Source organism: Pelodiscus sinensis, chromosome 4, assembly GCF_052426305.1.
Source record: "Pelodiscus sinensis isolate ZL-2025 chromosome 4, ASM5242630v1, whole genome shotgun sequence".
Taxonomy (NCBI): Eukaryota; Metazoa; Chordata; order Testudines; family Trionychidae; genus Pelodiscus; species Pelodiscus sinensis.
Genome location: NC_143055.1, coordinates 41,408,574 through 41,423,376, shown reverse-complemented (window position 1 = coordinate 41,423,376; position 14,803 = coordinate 41,408,574). Strand labels below are relative to the sequence as shown.

The following is a 14,803-nucleotide window of genomic DNA, read 5'->3' as shown; positions in this document are numbered from 1 at the left end:
CTCTTCTGCTTTTTTTTGTAGAAGAGCAAATGCGCTCTTTTGGAAGCCCCTGTATTTCTCGTTCCACATAGAAGAAGGGGGCTTTTGAAAGAGGGGTTTTTTTCAGAAATTTGGCCCAGTCTAGATGGGCCAAATTCTGGAAAAGCCTCTTCTGATAAAAGTATCGGAAAAAAGATATGCAAAATATGGAGCTCATTTTGCGTATCTTTTTCCGGTAGAACCTCGCAGTCTAGATGTACCCCAAGTCTTCTCTTTTCCAAACTAAACAAACCCAATTATTTCAGTCTTCCCTCATAGGTCATGTTTTCTAGACCTTTAATCATTTTTGTTGCTCTTCTAATTTCTCCACATCTTTCCTGAAATGTGGTGCCCAGAACTGGACACAATACTCCAACTGAGGCTTAATCAGTGCTGAGTAGAGTGGAAGAATTGCTCCTTGTGGCTTGCTCTCAACACTCCTGTTAATGCATCTGAAATCATGTTTGCTTTTTTTTTAACAGTGTTTTTTTTTCAACTGTTGACCCATATTTAGCTTGTGGTCAAGTACAGTACCCTTTCCTAGACAGTCACTTCCCAATATGTATGTATAAAACTAATTGTTCCTTCCTAAGTAGAATACTTGTATTTGTCCGTATGTTTCAGTCTGCTGCTACTCCTGTCAAGCTGGCACCAGCTTAATAGAAAACTATTGGTCCCTGCAGGTGGACCAGTAGATGTGACATTAAAATTCAGTAGTTTCAGACTGTCATCGTTATGGTTTCTTGTCGATGGTCCTTCAATGAGGTGTCAAGTGCTATTCCTGGGTCAGGCGGTAGAATGGAATGGAATTCAATGGTATTGCTTTAAGCAAGTTGAGACCTGTTCAACACAATAAAAACTGGAGTGTGTCACACATAATGTGTGTTATAGTTAGTAGTTGGCTTGTAAGGAAAATAATTCAGCTTTGACTTCTTTATGAAATAACATTGTGGAAGTTATGAATGTAGACAGCATGAATAATCGGAGGCTGATGAAGGTGGTGGAAAGGTGTAATACTTGGTAAAATATTGATCTTTATGGCTTAGGGATGAAAGATGCTGGTCTGAAAATTGTTATTGTAACACTTACATTTTGTATAGTGCCCTGAGAGCCGTTTAAAAAGGCTAAGTAATGATCCATATTATTATTTTTACAAAAGAGGAAATAAATAAAAAAAAGGATAGAGCACTGTGATTTTTACATGGTCATAGAGCAATTTAGTTGTAGAGACTGATTGACAGCAATACTAAGGGAGTGTGTCCCGTCTTCACCACTATGAAAAACCAACCATACTGTTCTAATGGAGGCTTTATAGCAGGGCTACTCAACTTTGGAAGCCCTGGGGGCCACAATGATACTCACAGTACGTGCCAAGGGCTGCAACTTAAGTATGGTTGCATATACATGCAAATATATATGCAAATAACTTTCCTACAATACCCCGGCGCTCCCGGCACCTCCTCCCTGGGGTCTAGAAGCACTGACACCCTGTACCCGTATGTTCCAGCCAGCCTGTCCTCTTGCATCTTTCAGTGCTCACCCAAGGACTGGGAGATCCCTTGCCACTATGGAGTGTGTTCCCTATGGAGGCCATGTTTAAAGGATCCCACCCGCGGGCCACGTGCTGAGCTCCGCGTAAACCCAAACCACCCTGTGGGCTGCAAACAAACGTGTCACAGGAGCGTGCTAAGTTTATACTGTTCTCAAAATCATAATGAGAATTAATGGCATTTATACAGAGACTACTGAAAGAGCATGACTTCAGCAGTACATAGATAACTATATACCCACATCGAAAGATCTGCATCCTAATATTTGTAGGTCAGTGTAGTAGTAAGTATTACTATTTATAAAGTAATGTAGAATTCATATGAAACTATAATTTTGTTTGCCATCCCGGAAACCTGATAAGGCAAGTACAAGCATTTTATTACAATGATTACTGATAGCTATTGCCAGGGCTCGCCAAGCCACGCTGTCCGGCGTTTTGCGCATGCACAGATCGCCTGAACCTGGCTCTTCTGGAATTTAATCTACTTGCCACAGGCAAGTAGATTACATAGATTGTTGAGCCCTGGCTATTGCTATCTTTTGGTTGCAAAGCAGTTTAATTTATAACTCAAATGCAAAACTTCCTGGGAAAGAAAATTACTTTCTGAGCTCAGAACTTTTGAGAATGCTCCTTTTAGCAGTTCAGAAGTCAGAACATGGGATCCTCCTCCTTTGTATCATGTAATGTCTACTTGATTTTTTTTGAAGGCTATGTTGTGAGTCTTTCTTTGAAAAGTACCTAGCTGGAGATGCTGCTCTCTTCTTGAGCTTGATCCTGGGCTCATGGAGGTTCATGGCAAAGTTTCCACAGACTATAGTGGAAAAGAGTGAGATCCCTGATACACTATTGCTTCAATAGTTAATATCTGTAAAAAGTGCAAATATCTAGCTGGACAATATAAGAAGGTGAAACTGAAAAATAGTAAGGCTTATTATCAAGGCTCCATAGAGTATTCAGTATGATACATACAAAGAAGTGGGCCTCACCCTCCCTGACTGAATTAACCTCGTTATCTCTAGCCTTATTCTGTCCTGCATATTTATACCTGCCTCTGGAAATTTCCACCCACTATCTGATGAAGTGGGTCTTTGTCCACGAAAGCTTATGTTTCAATACATCTGTTAGTCTGTAAGGTGCCACAGGACTCCTTGTCGCTTTTGCAGATCCAGACTAACATGGCTACCCCTCTGATACAAAGAGGGAGTTGTTTTAATTGGCATATTATATTGCTACATGAAAGTTAAGTACACTTTCAGACAAACAGCCCTCACCCTTTTTGTTTGTTTAAAGTTCTCTGCAGGAAAGAAGAAATGTGGATGTTTTAAATATTTCTTGTTCTGGGAGCCCAACTACACAGAAAAGTGAGTTGAATGCTGTGATATTTATATTTTAAATTGAGAGAACTGATACCATTTAAATAACTTACCAGAAATTAATGTAGAATTGTTATAGGAAAATTTGGGATGCTGGTAAGGAAAGATAAATATAATGCCAAGCAAATACCATTTCTCTATTTTACCATATGTTTTATGTCATTTATAAACTATTTTCAGTTTTTTAATAAAGGGAAGTTAGGAGGTTTGCTTCCTGCCACCTCCCCTCCCCGCCACCCTTCCTCCAATTACTTTTACTTGCCTGATCCTTGTATTTCTATGTATTTGGTACTAAACAGGGAGGAGGATATTTGTAAACAGAAATTAACTTGGGCTTTGTCTTAGGGATGTGAATGGTTAACCGGTAAGCATCACCCTTATCATGTGACGCATACCAGTTATGGTTAATCAGTGGGGTCTGGAGCAGCCCCCCGCCTGTTGTGGGCAGGGGGCTGCTCCAGGACTTAGCACCATACAGGGGACTGTTCCAGCAGTACAGCCCCCAGCTGTGACAGAGGAACTACTCCAGCCCATCTGATGTGGTCCCCATGCCCTCCCCTGTTTAAGTGGTTAACCAGTTAAATATAACGTTTAACTGGTTAACTAATTAAATGAGATTTTACATCCCTACTTCGTGCTTGAAACTTTTAAGTGTGGCCAACCATGGCAGTACTTGGAACTGAAAGTGTAATCATTGCACAAGCACAGGGGAGAGATTTCCCAATGTTCTATGTAAGCCACCTCCTCTAGGGCAGTAGCCAACAGCTGTAGCTTGGTTCACACTGACTTTACAGCCCTGTAACTTGCTGCACTTGGAGGTAGCAGGGTGGGAGAATGTCACTTGCTGAGCCAGAAACTTAGTGATATAACGTGCCAATGTAGCTTTACCCTTAGATAAAAAGGGTTCATGTCTGACCAGAATAACCCAATACTATTTAATTAGTCATTAAGTGCTATAGGCTCTTGAGGAAATAAGAACAAGAAGAATTTCTAATATTACATAGTTATACAGGAGCAGGTTAACAATGTTGCCCAGTCACTTTTAAACAAGTTTATTTTACTCACCGAAAACAATTCCTGTGCAAGTTCAGACTTCTTCATTTCAAGCGTACAGATCACACCTTTACATTGTTCTGAAATGTGCCTTTGCCAGAAAATGAGGAAGCAGAAGAAAGGGCTAGTGACTGAAAGCCAGAGAGTCCAAAGGCAGTTTGACAGATACTTTAAAAGTGATATCTCCAAATGTCATTGATAGTGAGTCAGTAGAATAAGTCAGAGGAAGATGAAAAAGACAGAAATAACATGGAGGAAAGAAAATTAAAATGCTGGAATTCAACAGAGTGTTGGGAAAGTTCTCATTCTTTTTAACAGTTAACTGGTATCAGTCTTTTGAAATGAAGCATCTTCATTCCCTTTTTCTGTAAATAAAATATAATTTGTGAGTAGAACACAAAAAAAGTTGTATAATTTGTTTTAAATGCAGCTTTACTAGGAATTAGTAATATTCCTAGAGTTCTGTGCCTTTTCAGCTTTATGATGCTTAAAATCTTTTAAGTTTACTTTCTGTAAAAAAAAAAAAAAAACACCTATCTAGTAGTGGGGCTTGACTGTGAGGGTAGGAAGAGATTGCAGAGTATAGTTCAACAAACTGAACATTGCCTCCAACCTAAGTTTTAGATCAATCAGTTCAGAATGCAACATAAAGCAGGCCTGCACTGAAATAACAAAAGGTGTGTTTAAAAACCGACTTAGACTGATTCACACTGAACAGCTATGGAAACTCTCTCTCTCTCTCTCTCTCCCCCCTCCCCGACCCCACTTCAAAATAAAATGACAAAAGGTGACTGGACTAAAGTTAGTAACATGCTGGTCTTAGCTAAGTTTACTTTTAGTCATTTTTATTATGAAATAGGCATGGGTCCACAGACAGACTTTCATCAAAACAACTAAATTAGCTTTGAAAACAGATCAGTGACAAATATAGGACAAATATATTCATGTAAGAAGCAAAATTTACTTTTGCTGCAGTGTAAACAAAAATGATATTGAATATACAGCGTGTGTACCATACAGATATAAAATACAGTACTGTTTTCTCATTGATGCATCTCTTTTTTTCTTTAAAGAACTCTCCAATGAGGAAAAGCCATCCATCTCTCCATATGAGGAAACTTTTCTTTTCAACAACCCTGCAGATGCCAAGGTAAATTGAAAGGTCTTGTAAATGCTGTAGTGCAGTACATTATTTGCCCATTCCAGGGGTAGGCAAAAGGGCTTCTGCAGCCCTGATGTGGCCCACCAAGTGGGTTGATCCGACCTGCAGATGCCCCCAGGCCAATCAGGGCCGTGGTATGGGGGAGCACGTGAAGCATCCTCCCCAGTTGGTCAGGTTAACTCTAAGCTCTGCATGCCCCTTGCCCTGATTGACCTGGGGCGAGGGGCGTGCAAAGTCTCCTTCCACCACCAGGCGCGCGGGTACCTAGAGGGAACTGCCAGCTGTTCTGAACACCTGGCAGTTCTCTCTGGGATGACTGGGGGGCAAAGACTTCATGTACTGCCCCACCCCTTCTACCTGAGGCCCTGCCACTTCTGGGCAGCCTGGGGTCACTTCAACAATTTCTGAAGTGGCCCCCTGTCTAAAATTATTGCTCACCCCGGTCTATTTCCTTCATCTCTTCCCTCCCATCCCAGTGCATGTTTGTGCAAACACTATTTCATGAAACACTTATTATGAACATTTCATAGACTAGTAACTTTAATATAGTAAAGCCTAAGATGCATTTTGTCTTTCAGGAGTAGTAGGCCATTATATGAAGAATATAAGGAAAGCCATACCAGATTAGACTTGTGGTTGATCTAGTCTAGTGTTCTGTCTCTGTTACCACTACCAGATGCTTTAGAGGAAGGTGCATGATATCTGGTAACAGACATTTGCAGAATAACTTGCCCTACTAGAAATTTCTAACCCATTCCAATCGGTTGGTGTATACATTCAGATATGATACTGTATATCACTTCTACATATTTTTAGTAATATCTAATGTAGTGATAGGTTTTCATGATCAAATATCAGTATGTACTATTGATGTCAACACGTAGTCAACGATATGATTAACCGATAAGCCTAGGATTATTTGTTAATCTTGTCAACTACACGCATTTCTCCCCCGACCTTGCTGCCTTTGTATTTCAGGCAGCAAGGGTTGGGGGAGCAGGAGCCAGTGCTGGGGGAGCCGGCTTACAAGCCAGTTGTCCCCAGGACTGATTCTTCTGTGTCTTCTCAGAGGCAGCAGTGGGGGTGGGGCAGGGGAAGCTGCTGCAAAGCATTCCTTGTCCATTGGGGGAAATGGGGGGTCCAAGTTCCCCATGGACACAAAATGCTCATTATCCCATGGAGCAGCCTCTATCTGCGGTGAGTTTGGGCCTGCCACAGGCAGAGGCTGCTTTGCGGCAGCAGCCCTTGCCTGTGGGGGTCCGAGCTCTCTGCAGACAGAGACTACTTGCATCCCACAGAGCAGCCTGTGTCTGAGGGGAGCTCAGATCCCCCCAATGGACAGAGGCTGCTGCCACCTCATGCTTCTGCCTTTGTATTAGAGGCAGTAGCACGGGGTGGCAGGCAGCTGGTCTGTGCAGGGAGCTGGTTTTTAAACTCTCTCTCCTCGTGGACCAGCTCCCCCTGGCACCTTGTGCTACTGCCTTTGATACAGACGCAGCAGCACAGAGTAGCAGGGCATTCCCTGGGGATGGGGTCGGAGCACGTTAGCTGCTGGCCCTGCACCTGGGAACTATCAAATAGTCGTCCAACCGCTAAGATTTCATATGGTTATACAACTTTTCAATTACCTGATATCTAACATCCCTAGTACATACTACTATGGATCCTCTCGTATTCAATAATACATTGTGTTGTTTTTGTGATTTTTTTTTCACTATCTGTTCTTGTAATATACAAAAGGGTAAATAGTATCTGAATTCCATTCTCTGAATTGATTTTTCCATATGCTTTTATCAAGCCTCCTCTTATTCTTCTGTGTCTTCTCGTAGGGGAGTCCCATATTGTTGTCAATGGGGAATCCTCATTGAATGGAGGTTCAGATGGGGTTTTATAGGATTTAGACGTGGCACAATACGGTTTAACGTTGTTTATGATGATCTAGAAATATAAAATCACTGCTGATAAAATTTGCAGGTGAGGCAAAGACTAGTGGAGTGGTAAATAATGGTGAAATGCAGATATCTTGGTAAAATGGGCCAGTTCAAACAGAATTTGTTTTAGTAGAACCAAAATTCTACTAGAATGCAAAGTTAGATATGTAAGAACAAAGAATGCAGCTCACACTTAACTGTGCTGTGAAGGTGCACCCTATTTAAAAATAATTGACTATTCTGAAATAACAATGTGAACATCTGCACAGCAATTCTGTTATTTCAAAATAAATTTGAAATAACGGATGGCTTATTCCGACTTCTGTAAACCTCATTCCACAAGGAATAACACCTAATTCTGAAATTGCTATTTTGAAATAGCTTTAGTGTGTATGCTCCACTGCTGCTATTTTTGAAATAGCTCCTCCCCAGGGCCAATCAAACTAATTACTCCCCAGTACCTCCTGGGCCTCTAAATCAAGGTAGCACGTCCACATTAGGGGAGCCTGCCTCGGACTAATTTTGAGGCTTCCCTGTAGAGTAGATGTACTATTTCAAAATAAGATGATAACATTATCTCTGCGTATGGCCCTGGTGAGACAGACATTGGAATTATGTGGACAGGCCTTGTATCATCATTTTAAAAAGGCTGTTGAAAAAAACTAGATAGGGTTCAGAAAAAAGTCACATGATTCAAAGTTTGCAGAAAATACCCGATAGTTAAGACATCTTCAAGTATATAGATCTATAAATACCTGTATTTACATGAACTAAAGATAAGGGCATGTGCTATTTCACGCATCTAGGAAGGACAAGGATAATTTTCAGCATGTAAATTTACTTTTAAGCTTCTTGATTTTTTTTTTACCTTTATATGCAGAATGTTTCGCTAATACTGATGATTTAATTTTGTGCTTGAGGATGAAAATCTTTTAACAGTGAGCAATTTGCATCTTCTATACTTGTAGTTAGGTTAGAACACTTTTTCATCTGCTAAGTTTTGCCTTTGCAGTATTGGATAATGTTGAAACTTATTGGTTATGCTACTTACCAGTGTTCCCTCTAAACTGCTCTGCAGCACAGCTTCACAGGTGATTAATCAGCCCCACCCAGTCATAGGCTCAGGGCTCCTTGGATCTGACTGACTGGGAAGAGCTGATTAATCACCCGTGAAGCCCTGCTCCTCAGAAGGAACACTGATACTTACCCTGGTTAGAATGGTTGAGTTATGCAAAACACCTGAATTCCCAGCTCCCTCCTGTGGACTCACCTTTCAGCCGTCATCCCCTAGTTGGGTGGTCTCCAACCTTATTAAGCATGAGATCACTTTCTGAATTTAAATGCAATCCAAGATCTACCTCAAACTCAAACATCCTTGCCCCGCTTCCTTTTACCCCTTCTCTGAGGCCCCACCCCTGCTCACTCTGTCCTCCTTCTTTCCCCCATGGTCCCTCACTTTCACCAGACTGGGGCAGAGGGTTGGGGTGCAGGCTCTGGTCTTGGATTACAGGATCTGGAGTGTGAGAGGGACTCTGAGTTGAGCTTGAGGCAGGGAGTTGGGGTGCAGGGGAATTCTAGGTGCAGGCTCTGGTAGGGCATTTCGATACAGGGTTGCTCGGCGCTAGAGCAGGGGCTTGGAGTGCTGAAGGGGGTTCATGGCTGAGGAAGAGTTTTGGGATGTAGACTCCAGCTGGGCATTGTTTATCTCAGGTGGCTCCTGGGTGGTGGTGCAGTGGGCCTAAGGCAGGCTCAGCCTTGTCCTGGCCCTGCACCACTCCCAAAAGCAGCCAGCAAACTCCCTCCCAGTCCTGTTGTGTTCCCTCTCTGCTCTGTGGAAATAGGATACAGGCGGGAGAGGGGACACCTTGCCACAAGCACCTTCATCTCCCTCCCCAGCGCTGCACAGCAAGCAGGAGGCTCCTGAGGGGACAGCTCCAAGGCAAAAGGCAGGAGATGTGCAGCAATGGGGGAAAGAGCAGCTGACGTGCTGGCCCTTGATAGCCCTTTGGCCAAACCAGTCAGGATCACCTTTCAGGGGCTCAAAATTCTACCAGTAGATCCCAATCTACTGGTTAGTGACCACTGCCCTAGTGACTGATAAATGATTTCCCCAAACATTCCCCATATAAATTTCAGCCTTTTCTTTAGAGCTGCTCCCTTGACATCTTTCCAGGCTCAGTAGTTCAACATTTAGCAACCAGCTACTTAGGTGATTCTACATGAGGGAGTTTGGAATTCAGGTGGTTATGTGCCCTGAAAAATGACTGGGGATATTAAGAAAACCTATCTGAGTTAAACCAGGAAGGAAGGCAGCATACGGGAGCGGAAACATAAGAAGAGATGCCTGAGCAAGAAATGGTTTTATGTATTGATGAAACTGTAGTAAAAGTCAAACAATCCTTTCTTCTAGAAGCTAGCTTGTAGTTGGTTGCTCTGCCTCTTTCTGTTGCCAAGATATAGCCTTTTAAATGTAAGGTTTTTGTACAACTTCTGGGTGGGGGAAACCCAAAACCCAAATATAGCAGCAACAATGGTGGAAACACTTTTCCTTTCCACTCCCATTTAGCGGGATACGAATGCACTTCAAACCTTCAATGGGTTCATTTGAATGCTTACATTATAAAACAGGAGCATACTGTGAGGCTTGTTTGTTTGTGTTCCAAAGAGTGTAAGAAACCAAAGAAAACTGAATGTTAATACATTTATTAAAGATGTCAGATCAACTTTTGGAAATGTATATGTTCCTAGAGCAGTATTATGATCACATATTGTACACCTTGAACTTGATTTGGTATATGTTTCACAACAAACAGTTTACAAGAAAAGAAACAGAAAATTCTAGATATTATGTAGCAGTGTTGGGTTCAGTATTATTGCTTCCTTTTCCTTATTTTAATTCAGTATCCTTGACAGTACATCAGTGCAGTTTTGCATTGGAGAACAACTTCTGCCATGAAAAACAGGCTACAGATATTAAATCATACATGTAGTTATGGTACAATGCATAACAGTAAACGTAACGTAACACTGACTACAGAAAACATTATTGTAGAAACGGTCTGATTGGTTATATCTCAATATAATCAATTTTTTGTCTATTTTTGGGATTGTGTTTTTTCTCTTATGCATGTGGATTAAATGTATTGTCTATGCATGCTGCCCAATAAAAGTGGAAATTTGTGAAATACTTGTTTTAAATAATTTGATCTTGATTTTATACTTGCAAAAAGATGGTTGGTCATGTAACAATCCAAACCAAATGCATGTGTCTAACTTTTTTCTTCCTTCCAGGAAATCTGTGGAAATGAATTCTTGGTTTTTGAAGAAAAACTGGAGGATAAAGAAGTGATTGAAAAGCATTGTCTTCATGATAAATCATGGTATTACATATGAATTGGGACATGTTTTAAACCTGTTCTCACACCTGTCATCAACGGCTATATTGGAAATCAGTAAAAATGGTTTACATGCACCCCTGAGTTCACAGTCAAGATGGCATAATATATGGCCCTGACTCCTCCCCCAAATCAGCTTGAGTTTGTGGGAATATCTGCTCTCAGGTCCCTGAACTTTGTTCGGATTTGGTTGATGTAGTTCAAATTGCCTTGTTCCATTAATGGTCCCTCCCATTAGATCAGGGAAATTGTTAGTTTTATCTTGGATATCTTCTAGGGCAGGCATGTCAAACTCGAAGCCTACTGAGGGCCACACAAAGGAAAACCGATAGCTTTCAAGGCCACCAAAGAAAATGTATTTCTATTGGAAAGTCGTAATTATTTATTATTATAGATTATGTTTTAGGTATATTGTATAATATTTTTTCAGGTCTTGTTTGAATATAATACAATAATTTGATGTGTAAAAGTATTTTGCTCATATATAATAATTTTTATAATTTTTAATATAAATATAACTTTAAGGTACTTTTAAATTATTTTTTATATGATACATAACTTGTTTTGTTGAAATACAAACAAGTATAAACCAAAACAATAAGGGAGAGACTTATATTTCAGAATAATTGGTTCAGCCTGGCAAATAATAGCCATTGAATTTTCTTTAAAGAAACATAGTGTAAACCAGGTACATGCTGATTCTTTTTTTTCCCTGGAATTTAAATGACATCTGTGTTGGCTGCCTTATTCTGCATCCATCCTCCACCCTCCTCTTCCCCTGGCCTGCTCTAAGTGTTTTTTAGCCCAGAAGGATTACCAAAATGAGTTGAGTGGCTTGCAAAGCTGGCCTTTATGCTATCCTTAGGATTTCTTAAACTTTGCACTTTCAAAGGTATATTTTTATTCTTAAACAGATAATCCATGCAAGACTAACAAGTTAATTGCCCTTTGGCTGACTGATGTATAAGTGCATATTTATTAGCAATATTGGTATGCCCCAGTTACCCTTGACTGGCGGTGGTACTTAGATATAAAACTGGATAATTTCCTTTTCCTTTTTTATCTTTAAAGCCGATGTTATTTCAGCCAAATGGATATCCTTTAGAAACTGGAAACCCATTCCAAGTTAAGTCTATAGAGCAGAAAATGAAATAAGGATAGGTAAAATGTAAGATAGATATCAGGGATGCAAAGTGGGAATTGATGAGCAAACAGCCAAAACATTACAAAAATATTTGGTTCTAAGAAGCAGGAAGTCTATGAGGGAAACTGTTGAGTCTGCTAGACTACGAGAGAGTAAACAGAAAACTAAAGGAGAATAAAGACATTGCAAAGAAGCTGAGTAACTTCCTTTTCACATAAACTGTTTCTCAACGTCTGTGAATGTATTTAAAATGAGGTGCTAGAACAAAATGATAAATCTAAGAACAACAGGTGCAGATGAAATGATTCATGGGTTTGGAAGAAATTTTAAGAACAAACTAGGTGAACTACTAATGAAGTTAAGCAATCTCATCAAAATAAGTTATTTGATAGAGGATTGGAGAGTAGCGAATATTGTATCTATCTTAAAGACACTAAGAATGGATCTTGGAATTACAAAAAAGAGTATGGTGTTGAATACCAGGAACAATGGTTGAAATCATATTAAAAAAACCCAGAATAATTAACACTTTGAAAAATGTGAAATGTTAGGGAGTAATTAGCACTGCTGCTGTAAAAGAAGACAGACCCAATTTTCTGTCCTTTTGAACAGCTTCATGCAAAAAGGGGAACATTTGCTCCAAGTGCAATAGCTGTTAAAAGGGGAAGAGGGAGGGTGAAATCCATAAGGAAAGGTACAGGAAATAACACGGAAAGTATTGTAATGCAATTACAAAGATCAGTGGTGTGCCCTCACCTGGCTTCATTGAATACTTTTTTACATTTTCTTAAATGACACCAAATTTAAATTGATAAAAGGAAACTTTTTTTTTTTACCCAATTCATCTGTGGAACTCAATGCCATTAAATAACAGTGAGGTCAAAAATTTGTAAGATTTTTAAAAGGATGAAGGCTTATTGATAATAAAAACATCTGAAATATCATAGGTAGGTGTTGGGATTTTGTGGTTCCCAGAGAGTCATGTGCTGGGCAGAATCAAGGGTCTTCGATACTTCAATTCAATTCAACAAGACTTTATTCAATGTGCACAAAGGGAGAGCTCCTGGTACCAAAATCAGCCAGAGCCCCTCGAGCAAGGAGCCCCTGCCCTTGCTGTTTTATAGCACATGGCAGTTACATAACAGGTTACATAAGTTATATAACATAAACTTCTAAACCAATCATATTCAACCTTTCCATATATGGCTTTGTTTGTCACATGCTTGTACTTCTCCACTCCACATGTTGAGTTCACCCCTCTCCCCTTGGCCTTTTCTAGACTGTTCCTAGGGTAGTGAGCCACAGCATGCTTCTTTATGCATATCTACTTTCCAAACCACATTTTGTTTAAAATGAACACATGCATACCCTTCAGTAGGATAAAAAACAGATTAAAACCCATTCATGTTTAGGTCATAAGCCAGCCACAAACTGATGAGTGAAGAAGAAACATTTCTTATCCAAGGATAACTGTTCACTGTAGTTTCTTGTGGACATATGTGAATACACTCACACCCCATCCTGAGACACATCTCATATTGGCCACTTTTGTAGCTAGAATACTGGACTAGACTAGAGGGTCCCATAGGCTGATTTGGCAATACCTACATTCCAAGGAAATCATATAAAAATATTAACACAGTACAGTTAGGTACTTAAAACTCAGGACATATAATAATTAAACTGAGACCCACAAATCATCCCCTTGTGCATGTATATATTATAGTACTCTTGATTCCATTCAGTAGAAAAAACTGTATGCTATCATGTTATTTGAGAAACAGTATGCGAGACCATGCAATAAACACTGAATTGTATGCTTGTACAAGGGGAAGAGCTAAAGGGCTGTGGTCCAATGCCTCACCTCTCTTCCAGAGCCAGGCACTCCCAGCCCCCCCTTAACCTAATTCCTCCCCCAGATCCAGGCACCCCCAGCCCTCTCAAACCTAATGCCTCTCCCTTCCCCCAGAGCCAGGCACTCCCAGCCCCGCCCCCCCCCCCACCCCAACAACGTAATGCCTGGGTCCGGGAGCCGCCACCATCACACTTCTTCCTCCAGGCGCTGGGGCCATGAGCAGGCATTGGGGCACTGCACGCAGAGCGACTACCTTGCTATGAGCAGGCACTTGGCTGAGTGCTCAGGCGGCCAGCAGGCCACACTTCAGTTTTTTATAAAAATGTAGTTGAGGGCTGCAAAAAACTTCGATTGGGCCGCATGCAGCCTGCACATATTTGACATGACTGTTCTAGGGGGTCTATTGCCTACATGCTACTTTGTTTTTACCCCTCCCCCAACACAACCAGTACTTACTTTTAGGGTGAGGCAGAGATATCTTGCCTGGCACTTTAACTCCACTCTAGAAGTTTGCCTATTTATGATTTAAAGGGTTGACCTGGTCTCACTTGGAAACATACTAAACTACAACCCCCAAAGACATGAATGAGTCTAATATTGTAAGGTCAATGAATTCCCTTTTGAAGTTCTGTAAAATCCAGACTTTCTAATAAACTGATTGTCATCTTATTTCTAAACACAGTGAATGGGCATGGCAGGATTCATTCTTGGTCACAATTAAAATAAAAGTGTAAGGTCTTTAACCTTGTAGCAATTTAGAATGACTGTTTACAATATTTATTTATTTATGCACTGAACTTATTAAATAAACCAAGATTAACATTTTTGTTATTTTCTTCTAGTGTATTGAATATTCAGAAAGGGAAAGCATTATCTGAGGAACATGTGAAAAATGAAGTGATATCACAAGAGGACAGCTTGATGTTACCGGAACAGCTTGCGAGTGAATCGGAATATTCTACTGTGGAAGAATGTTCTCAGTATAGAAGAACAAAAAGCCATAAAACCAAAAAAAATTCTTCATTCCCTTCTAAGAACCAAAGGAGGAATCTGGACCACTCTGTTAAAGAGTCAATTCATTTTCTGCCATTTGGTGATAACCAAACTGTTACTTCGAATGATTCAATAACACCCTATGCCTGCTTTTATGGAACATCAATAAAGAAGGTTAAAGCAGGGTGGTTGGATAAACTGTCACCTCAAGGGTGTGTAGCATTTTCTGTTATTATTTAATACATCTTGTGTTTGCATGTTATGGAAAAGGGTTATATTGATTCTATAGGCCAAATAGTAGGTAATTGTTTTCTTTTTGGGAAAGTA

General features: G+C 40.4%; 1 protein-coding gene across 2 annotated transcripts in view; it reads left to right on the top strand.

Moving 5' to 3' along the window:
* Window positions 1-14,803, top strand: part of ARAP2 (ArfGAP with RhoGAP domain, ankyrin repeat and PH domain 2) — a 209,596-nt gene that overhangs the window by 29,132 nt on the left and 165,661 nt on the right. For both annotated transcript variants that reach the window (XM_006128750.5, XM_025187574.3), the window contains exons 3-6: window positions 2,861-2,931; window positions 5,070-5,146; window positions 10,381-10,469; window positions 14,326-14,688. In XM_006128750.5, the coding sequence (XP_006128812.3) occupies window positions 2,861-2,931; window positions 5,070-5,146; window positions 10,381-10,469; window positions 14,326-14,688 (600 nt within the window). The remainder of the gene's footprint in view (window positions 1-2,860; window positions 2,932-5,069; window positions 5,147-10,380; window positions 10,470-14,325; window positions 14,689-14,803) is intronic.